General features: G+C 54.7%; 1 protein-coding gene across 1 annotated transcript; it reads left to right on the top strand.

Moving 5' to 3' along the window:
- The first annotated feature begins 841 nt into the window (after positions 1-841).
- LOC136560251 (cystathionine gamma-lyase-like) lies at positions 842-9,667 on the top strand. The gene is made up of 12 exons (XM_066555968.1): positions 842-1,003; positions 1,590-1,671; positions 2,171-2,266; positions 3,168-3,283; positions 3,818-3,949; positions 5,162-5,219; positions 5,457-5,534; positions 6,125-6,277; positions 6,419-6,540; positions 7,286-7,338; positions 8,375-8,513; positions 9,109-9,667. Exons 1-12 carry the CDS (start codon positions 842-844, stop codon positions 9,115-9,117), a joined length of 1,200 nt encoding a protein of 399 aa, XP_066412065.1. The 3' UTR covers positions 9,118-9,667.

Raw genomic sequence — 9,667 nt, 5'->3', positions numbered from 1 at the left:
CCAAGATGCTCCAGACCCTTGCTCAACCTCCAGGAGCTCCTGTGCCTGCTGTGCTGAGGAGCCAGAGCTGGACACAGCACCCAGAGGTGCCTACAGGGCTGGGCACAGGGGCAGGATCCCCCCTGACCCGCTGGGAATGCTCTGCTGTGGCACCCCAGGATCTCACTGGACACCACTGGCCGGGCACAGCTCGTTGTCCCTCAGGACCCAAGTGGACACCGATGGCCGGGGACAGCTCGTTGTCCCTCAGGATCTCACTGGACACCGCTGGCCGGGGACAGCTTGTTGTCCCTCAGGATCCCACTGGACACCGCTGGCCGGGCACAGCTCGTTGTCCTTCAGAATCCCTCTGGGCACCACTGGCCGGGCACAGCTCATTGTCCCTCAGGATCCCACTGGGCACGGCTGGCCAGGCACAGCTCGTTGTCCCTCAGCACCCCCAGATCCTTCCCCCAGAGCTGCTCCAGCAGGTCGCCCCGGCCCGTGCCGCGCTGGGGTTATTCCCAGTGCTGAGGTACTGCAGGCAGCGCTGCCGGGCAGTCAGCACGCTGCTCCCCTGTGGGTCATTCCCGTGCTGCCGGATTACTCCCGGTTCCTCCCGGGAAAGGCGCCCCTGGATCCCGGGAAGGCTCCCGGGAGCGGCCCCTCAGCGCGCAGCGCGCGGCGCCCCCCAGCGGGCGGGCGCTGCCTGTGCCGCCCCGCCGGCAGCCAATGGGAGGGCGCGGGGGCCCCGCCCCGCCGGCGCCGCAGCCAATGAGGAGGCGCGAAAGCCGCGCCCCGCCGAGCCCGCGGGGTCCATAAAAGCAGCCGCGCTGACGGCCGGTCCCTCAGAGCTGCGACTATGAGCTGTTGCAAGCGCTGCAGGTACCTGCCGTCTTTCCCTCGCTTCGCCACCAATGCCATCCACTACGGGCAGGAGCCCGAGCTGTGGAGCTCTTGGGCTGTCGTGCCGCCCATCACGCTCTCCACCACCTTCAAGCAGGAGGAACCCCAGAAGAACAAGGTGAATGCGGTTAGCACAGGGGGCCACCGAGCCTCGCTGCGGGGAACGGGAGGCGGCAGGTCCTGGGCAGGGCAGGGAGCTCCCGGCGCGGATGTTTCCCCACGTGGCAGCTCCTGGGCAAACGCGAGCATCTCGCTGGGCCGGGAGCGGGGCTCTCGCCCGGGGAGGCGGTGGAGTCTCCTCAGGGGCCATTGCAGAGCCGCCTGCCCGCGGTCCCGTGCCTGTGCTCCGGGATGGCCCGGCTGAGCGGCGGTGGGACCGGAGGAGCCGCTGCGGTCCCTTCCAGCCTGAGCTTCCAGCCTGGCATTCTGAGGGTGGTTGGACTGTGCAGCCCAAGCCCTTTCTCCCACAGCGGCCACAGATGGATGTCTGGGGAGAAGCAGGAGAATGTGGCTCCTTGCCCCAGTGCACCCCAGGCCCTTTCTCTGGCAGGGGTGCCCAGCTGGGTGTTGTGCCAGGACAGCCTCCTGCTGTTCTGGGTGGAGCTGGATGCCCTCAGCCAGGGCTCTTTAAGGAACCTAGAACTGCTTTTATCCCAGACTTTCCCAGCGCCCTCTCTGATGTTTGTTTCTTATTCCCACACTAGGGTTATGAGTACACCCGGTTTAGGAACCCTAATCGGGATTGCCTGGAAAAGGTTATGACCGCCCTCGATGGAGCCAAATACAGTGAGCACCTCATGGGTTGGACAGGGCTTGGAGCAGCCTGGGACAGGGGGTGGCACTGGGTGGGCTTTGGGCTCCCTCCATCCCAAACCTTTCCATGATTCCATCACCACGGCTCTGGCTGTTGGCTGTGGGCAGGAGCCGCTCCAAGGTGGGGAAGAGCCCAACACTTCTGGTTCAGCAAAGTCCAGCTCCATCCCTGGGATTGTCTCCTGCCTCCTCACTGTGGCTGATGCCTGGGCTGAGCTGGATCCATCCTTGTGCAGCAGCACTGGAGCAGTGGGAGCAGGCAGCCCCTGGCCCCAGTCCATTCCCAGTGTGTCCCAGTCTGTGCCAGTGTCCGTGCTGGTCCCGTGCTGTCCACATCCATCCCCTGCTTTCTCTGGCTCCACGTTCCCAGTGAGGCAGTGACAGAACAGGTTCTTTTCAGAGGCCAAGGGAGGAAGGCCAAGGCAAGTCTGACTTGTGTCACATCAAACACTGATGATCCTTTCTCCTCCAGGCTTGGCTTATTCCTCTGGCATGGCAGCAATTCTGAACATCTGTCACCTGCTGAAGACAGGGGACTCCATTATCTGCATGGATGATGTCTATGGAGGTGAGTACAGCACCCTGTGGCTTCAGCCTTCTTTGTGCAGGGGACCAAACCTGTCTGTGGCTCTCAGGAACTCTGAATTTCCCCTGTAGGACCTCACTGTTCTTTGAAGCCTGTTTTTATCAATCCCCCCTTCCTCACAACTCCCCAGTGGCAGAGTGCACCCAGCTCTGCCAGAGTCCTTCTCTGAGCAGGGTGAGCTCACTCCAGGTCCTGGGAACTTTCCCCTGCTCCTTGAAGCCTCAGCCTGGGCTGGTTTCTGCAGGGCTGAATTTCATTGCTCCTCCTCTGGTTTGGTTTGCTAGAAAGAAAGGGTTTCTCACCAAAGAACCACCAAATATCGCTCAGATGTTCCCTTCAGCTCACAGAATCCACCTCCATGTTCCATCCCTTCCTGCTCAGATGGAAAACTGAGTCCCTGGGGATCAGCTTGGCAAAAGGACCCAATCAATGAATTTTTAATCCAGGCCGTGTTTCCTGGTAGTGAGTGCTGCACATCCATTGATCACCTGTTGGATTCTTTTAATCTTCCCAGGGAAAGGCTTCAAAGACAGGAAGGAATCATTTTTATTGGAGGGATGGGAAACAGTAGCTGGAGTGTTCCCCTTGATTCTTCTCTGTTTAATTTCCTGATCATAAACCCCACATTGATTTCAAGTACTTCCCAAATCACTCTGATCTCATATTCAAATTATTACTGTTTCATGATCACTCAATCTGCAACAATCTTTAAACTTTGTAAATAAAGAAAGTATAAATGTGCCATTGATGGTGTGCAGCATAAAGCTGTGCCCTCCTGCCTGTCCCTGCATGATGCAGGAGGCTGGAGAGCAGGGAATGAAAGTTAAGGAAGTTGTTTCATTTTGTGATTTTTCTTTTTGTTTTGTTTTTGGGTTTTTTTTAGGCACGATAGAATTATTCAACAAAATAAAAGACGATTATAATTTGAAAGTGGTTTATGTTGACTGCAGAAACCTAAGTCTGCTGGAAGATACAATTAAAGAAAATCCCACGACCAGGGTAGGGGAGAGGGAAATGGATTTTGAAGGGACGTTAAATTGTTTTACCCTTGCTCCTGTTGGGGTTGGGGGTGTGTTGAGCTGAGGGGGGCAGCTTGGGGCACAGCTGGATCCACCCTGTCCCCCTGTGCTCCCTCATGGAAAGCATCCCCAGAAGGGCAGAGAGCCCTGGAGAGAGAGGAGGGAACAGCACAAAGGTGAGCAAGAGCAGAGGGAACGCGGAGCCGGGGGGGCTCCGTGGCACTGCTGGGGATCCCCTGCGCCAGGGGAAGGGAACTGTGCTGGGAAAGGCTCTGGCCTGCCTGGGTGAGGCCTTCTCCAGCTGGGATGCCCTGGGATGGCACAGGCCCAGCTGCAGGGAAAGCTCCCTGAGCTTGGAGGAAGCCGCCGGAGCCTCCCCCGGCTCTGGCAGGGCCACTGCCCGTCCCCAGTGCACAAACCCACGGGGAGCTGCCAGCACTGAGCACCCAGAGCCCCTGGGACTCAGCCCAGCACTGGGAACCCTCTGACCTGGGGTTTTGTTGGGTTTGTGCAGCTGGTTTGGCTCGAGACCCCCACGAACCCCACGCTGAAGGTGATCGACATCGAAGCCTGCGCAGATATCGTGCACAGGCACCCGGGGGTGCTGCTGGCTGTGGACAACAGCTTCATGTCTCCATATTTCCAGGTGTGTGGGAAAAGGACAGGACTGTCACCTGTCCCAGTGGGGCTGGAGATCCCTTGTGGGAAGGAAAGCACCACCAAGGAACTGCCGTTTTGGTCTCTGCCTTGTAAAATCACCTGCTCTGGTTCAGCCCCAGCCCAGGTGCTGCAGTGAAGGGGGCAGGGGGTGTCTGTCCTCCAGGAATGATGGAATTCTGTTCTTCCTGATGGAAACCAGAACAGTTACAAAGTGTTCCCTCACTTTGGCCTTTTTACATCAATTCTTCTGCAGATGCGGTTCTGAGCCACAAATGTAAAAACCAGAAGGTAGTGGAAGAAAAACTAAAACTGAGTAAACTTTGTTCAGTCTTTTTTGGAGACATCCACTTTACCTTTTTCTTCACTATTTTGCTGAATATATGACTCAGAAGTTTATAACTTTCTTCATAACAACTGCCAGAACTTTGCTGTACTGATAACTGGAAGACATGAAGTGAAGAGATTTAAGTTTTATAAATGCTTCATATTCTGAAGCATTTATAAAACTTAATGAACCTCCAAGCATTGTTGCTCTCACTATGGGCTGGAATCTGCCTGCTTTGTTAAGTTTTAACAGTGATGCCCCTCACTCTTTAGAATGTGTTGATACCATGTGCAAAGTGCCTTAATTAGTGAGTGATTAAAAATCTGGCACTGCTCAGCACCTCTTGCCCATCCACGTGCTGGTTTGTCTCACCTCAGGAGGCTCCTGGGCACAGAGCTGGGAGCTGAGGGGAGAGAGAGCTGCCAAAGGAGCCTCCTTTGCTGATGTTCTCAGCTCCTCCAGGGCAGGATCTCAACAGCTGGAAAGCACAGCAATTCTTTTGCTCTGCAGCTGGAGTCCTTCATTTCCCATGGAAATGCCCTTTCTGGGGTCCATGCCATGGTGTGTCCCTGCCTCAGCTGAGCTGCAGAACTATTTTTTCCCAGCTGTGCACTGTGTGTTGGATGTGCTCAATCTCTTCTCTCCCTGGAGCCTGTGGGAGTTGGAGCAGTGCTTTTAAATCCCATTTTCTTGTGCTTTCCTTGAATTCAGAGTGCCTGCCTGTACTGCTGCCTTTAGCACATGTTCTATTGTCATCCTCAGGTTTTTGTGTTTGTTTCTCCCCTTGTTTATCCTGTGTGAGCTCAGAGCCCTTTGGAATGGCTGGGAATGAACCCAAACTTGAATTATGATGTCATTTTCCTTTCCTTTCAGCGTCCCTTGTCCCTGGGGGCTGATATTTGTATGACTTCTGCAACCAAATACGTGAATGGTGAGTGTGAGAGTTCAGGACATCCTTAGGGCAGGGATGGAGGGAGATTGGGAAGGAATTCCTGTCTGGGAGGGTGGGGAGGCCCCTGGATCCCTGGCAGTGCCCAAGGCCAGGTTGGACACTGGGGTTGGAGCAGCCTGGGGTGGTGGGAGGTGTCCCAGGGGCTTTATTTACACTTGGGGCTTGTGGCAGGACCCTGGAGTGGCTGATCCCATTCTTGTCCCCTGTCATTTGCAGGGCACAGTGATGTCCTCATGGGCCTGGTCTCTGTCAACGATTATGATCTCTATGAGAGGCTGAAATTCCTGCAGAAGTGTAAGTCCAGACAGGGGATTCCTGACAGGAATCCTGTTCACATCCAGAGCTCCTGCTGGGGAGGGTGGGCATGCACACAAGTGGGAAATCTGCCTGGAATGTAAATTAACAGAGCTGGGAAAGCTCAATAAAATAGTCCATAAAATGAGAGCCATTGATCTCCACTTCCTGAGCACTTCAGGAGAGCACTGGGGCCCATCCTGAAACCCCTGAGGTGCCACCTGCAGCTGGGGGGCTTTGAAACTCCCTCACCCTTCAGGGTGTGCCCAATGCAGAATTTTCTTACCTCGGATCATTCCAGCAATTTTCCGGCCTCTTCATTGCCAGGAATAAATTCCTGTCCAGGGCTGTGCCCTCTGCACTGAGGGTGCACTGTGCCCAATAAATGTAATCCTTGAGGCCTGAGCCTGTTAATTGGGCTCATTAACTGGCTGCCCAGTGTGGGAGACGAGGATCAGAGATTGCCTTGAGTGTCTTCCCACTTGTGCCAAGGTGGGGAATGCTGGAGGTGAGGCTGTGTTTGGCTTTGCTGAATGCAGAACACCAGTGTTGCTGTGGGATTCTGTGGGATTCTGCTCCCATTCCCACAGACCTGGGAGCTGTTCCCTCCCCCTTTGACTGCTTCCTCTGCAACCGGGGGCTCAAGACTCTGCACATCCGGATGAAGCTGCACTTCCACAACGGCCTGGCTGTGGCGCAGTTCCTGGATCGCCATCCCAGGGTGGAGGAGGTCCTTTACCCAGGTGCGTGGGCAGGGACTGGGGAGCATCCCAGGGCAGGGATTTGGGAGCTGTGGTGCCCCGTGGCTGCGGCTGGGTGAGGCTGAGCTGCCCCAGCTCTGCACTGGAATTCTCTGGGAATTCTCCCAACTCTCTCCATTCCAGGGCTGCCTTCCCACCCTGAGTATGAGGTGGTGAAGAAGCAGTGCACAGGCTGTTCTGGGATAGTCAGCTTCTACATCAAAGGGAAAAAAGAAAATGCCTTTGCCTTTTTCAGGAACCTGAAGGTAAAGACAATAAAGTCACCCTCAGAGGGAGCTGAATCTGCCCTGCTGAGGGGAGGGTGGGGTGGCTTTTCTTGCCAATCCTTTGGGTGTGTCCCATAATCCCACTATAAATCAAGGATAATTTGTCCATGGGGTTAATGAGAGGGAACAAAGGGTCCCCTCATCCCCCTGGGAGTGTTTGTGTGTTTGCTCCCAGGGTGAGGCGTGTCCAGCTCAGCCCAGGAGCTGCTGCTGGCAAAGGGCTTCCTGCAGGGCTGGGAGCTGGGGCTGGTGCAGCTCTGCTGGAATATTGCAAAGTGCCCTCAGGGGGAAAGGCACTGAGGGAGCCCCTGGCTCTGGGAATGCTTGGCTGGGTCCAACCAAGGACACTCCCTGGGATCCAGGGGCAGGATGAGTCTGTTTTCAATCTTAGCGCTTCCCTGCAAGATGTGCACTTTGTTCCCTAATTACAGCTAATACAACTTATCATATGGAAGTTATTATAGAAAAACTTGAGGGGAAGAAAAGTCCCTAAACTTTCCATTTTCCTCAATGTCCCTGAAGAGGTCCCAGCCCTGAGGCTGCTGGAGCTCCAGGAGGGTTTGGGCAGCTCTGCCAGGGATGCTCAGGGTGGGATTGTTGGGGAGTCTGTGCAGGGCCAGGGGCTGGATCAGTGATCCCTGTGGGCACCTCCAACTCAGGAAATTCCCTGATTCTGTGAGGTCTCTGTCCATGAATCCATAACCTCCTTCCCTTTCTCCCACAGGTGTTCACTCTGGGCCTTAGCGTGGGCGGCTTCGAGAGCCTGGCAGCGCATCCGTAAGTTCATCCTCCCATCCTCAGAGCCTCCCAAAGCTGCAGAGCACCACTAAATTCCCACAATTTCCCAGCCCTCCAAGCTGTTTTGCTGTTTTGCCTTTAGCTGAACTCAGGGACTGTTGTGCAGCACAAAGCCAGGGAAGATTGCAGAGGGAGGGAATCCTGTGGGAGGGCAGAGATAGAGGAACTTTGCCTGGAGGGCTGAGGCACAGTTGGTGTCCATGAAGACAATCCCAGGAGCTGCAGAGTGTTGGGATGAGGAGCAGCTTGGATGGAGGAATGCCCTGCTCCCTGCTCACACAAGGGGCACGGTCACTGTGTGCACCCAGCTGCCTCTGGTCCCTGGCAGGGCCTCCTGGGGCCTTTTAAACTGCTCAAAACAGCATCTTCATGGAATTGCATTATTTCACTCAAAGCCAGCTTGCTTTTTGAAAAGGCCCATGGAAATGAATGACTGTATTTAAATGTTAAATCATTTCACTTACTGATTTCACAGCAAATGTTGAACCCCTCCAGCAGCTGAAAGGAACTGGTGCCAGTGACAGCACATGGGGAAATCCCTTCTTGCCTGTGTCCTCTGTAGCTGGAGAGAATAAACCCCCCAGAGTTCTTTGGGGCAGTTTGAGAAGGGATCTGAGAAACCAAAAATGAAACCAGGAGATTTTGTACTGGAGGTTGCACATTCCCCACGTGCAGAGCCTACAGAGCTTCTGCAGAATAAAAGAACAGCTCTGGAAGGAAGAGGAGTAGGATTTTCTCCTTTGTCCAGACTTTTTGGTATCCACTTCTTGTCAATCATTTGTGTCCTGCAAATACGAGCTGGAGATGCAATTCCCTGACTTGTCAGCATTCCCACCATTTCCAGGAACTGCTGCCAGGAGCTCTTTGCATCCGTGGGGTCACACGGGTGGCACAGAGGAGGTGTCAGATCCTGCTGCCACTTCAGGGGTGCTGGCAGGGAACCAGCTGGGTGGTTTTACCAATACAAGTCCCAAATTCTTGGGATAAAATGGTTTTTGTCTTTTTGTCCTTTCAGGGCCACCATGATCTACGAATCAATGTCTGAGGAGGAAAGGGAAGCTCTGGGAATCACCGACACCTTGATCCGCCTCTCGGTGGGGCTGGAGGATGAGGAGGATTTGCTGGCAGACCTGGACCAGGCCCTGAAGGCTGCGGTGAGTGGGGAGTTCCCCTCCAAAAATCATCCCCACCCAGCCTTTCCCAGGGGCTGAGCCCTCAGCTCCTCCCAGATGGACCCTGGGCTGGGGAGGGAAAGATTCCCTGTTTGCAGCCCTGCTCAGGCACAGTTCCCCATGGGTTCAGGAGCAGCTGGGGTGTCCCAGGCACAGTTCCCCATGGGTTCAGGAGCAATTGGGGTGTCCCAGGCACAGTTCCCCATGGATTCAGGAGCAATTGGGGTGTCCCAGGCACAGTTCCCCATGGGTTCAGGAGCAGCTGGGGTGTCCCAGGCACAGTTCCCCATGGGTTCAGGAGCAATTGGGGTGTCCCAGGCACAGTTCCCCATGGATTCAGGAGCAATTGGGGTTTGGGGTGTCCCAGGCACAGTTCCCCATGGGTTCAGGAGCAGCTTTGGTGTCCCAGGCACATTTCCCCATGGGTTCAGGAGCAGCTGGGGTGTCCCAGGCACAGTTCCCCATGGGTTCAGGAGAATCAAAGGCTGAAATGCGACTCTAATTTATGAAAAGGAGATAAAAATGTGTGGTTGATAGAGGGGCAGAGCACACTGACCCCTCCCTTTCCTTCCTGCAGTTTGCATAAACTTTGAGGGTCAAAAAGGACCTTGGAACTGGACATGGCTGTGGACGAGGACACGGAAAACCAAACCACTCTTGCTTTGCCTTTGGGAATTCCAGCCTGGGTTCCTGGGACTCTCCCAGGCTGTGCAGGGTGTGCTGGGCACAGCCTGGGCTCTCCCTGGAGCCAGGAGCTGTGCGGGAGCAGCCGTGGGCACCCAGGAATGTGATCCCAGTTCTCCCAGCAGAGCTCAGTGCTCCCCCTGCTCCTGCAGGGTTTGGGGCACAGGGGCTGCTTCCTCTCACTGCTCTCATTCTCTTCTCACCCACCAGCTCAGCTCAAAAACTTGATGGAGCTCAGATCTATTTTAATTAGGTTGGAGATTTGCTTAAAATCTTTTCCTTCTCTTGATGCTTTTCCTTATCTTGATGCAGCATTGGAGATGAAGTGAAATCCAACACCTGGCAAATCATAACTCTCTAAAGCAGAATCTTTATCATTTGAAAAAATCATGTGCTGTGGGAACGATTGGAATTCTTTTAATTAAAACCTGCTTTTCCTTTCCTTGCTTATA

The sequence above is a fragment of the Molothrus aeneus genome, chromosome 9 (assembly GCF_037042795.1).
Source record: "Molothrus aeneus isolate 106 chromosome 9, BPBGC_Maene_1.0, whole genome shotgun sequence".
Taxonomy (NCBI): Eukaryota; Metazoa; Chordata; class Aves; order Passeriformes; family Icteridae; genus Molothrus; species Molothrus aeneus.
The sequence above is the reverse complement of the archived record's forward strand: the minus strand, read 5'-3'. Positions and strand labels throughout refer to the sequence as shown.

Coding starts and splice junctions, on each gene's coding strand:
- LOC136560251 (XM_066555968.1), top strand. CDS start 842: ATGAGCTGTTGCAAGCGCTGCAGGTACCTGCCGTCTTTCCCTCGCTTC. Junction 5,535..6,124: donor GCTGAAATTCCTGCAGAAGT/GTAAGTCCAGAC, acceptor CCATTCCCACAG/ACCTGGGAGCTGTTCCCTCC. Junction 6,541..7,285: donor CCTTTTTCAGGAACCTGAAG/GTAAAGACAATA, acceptor TTTCTCCCACAG/GTGTTCACTCTGGGCCTTAG.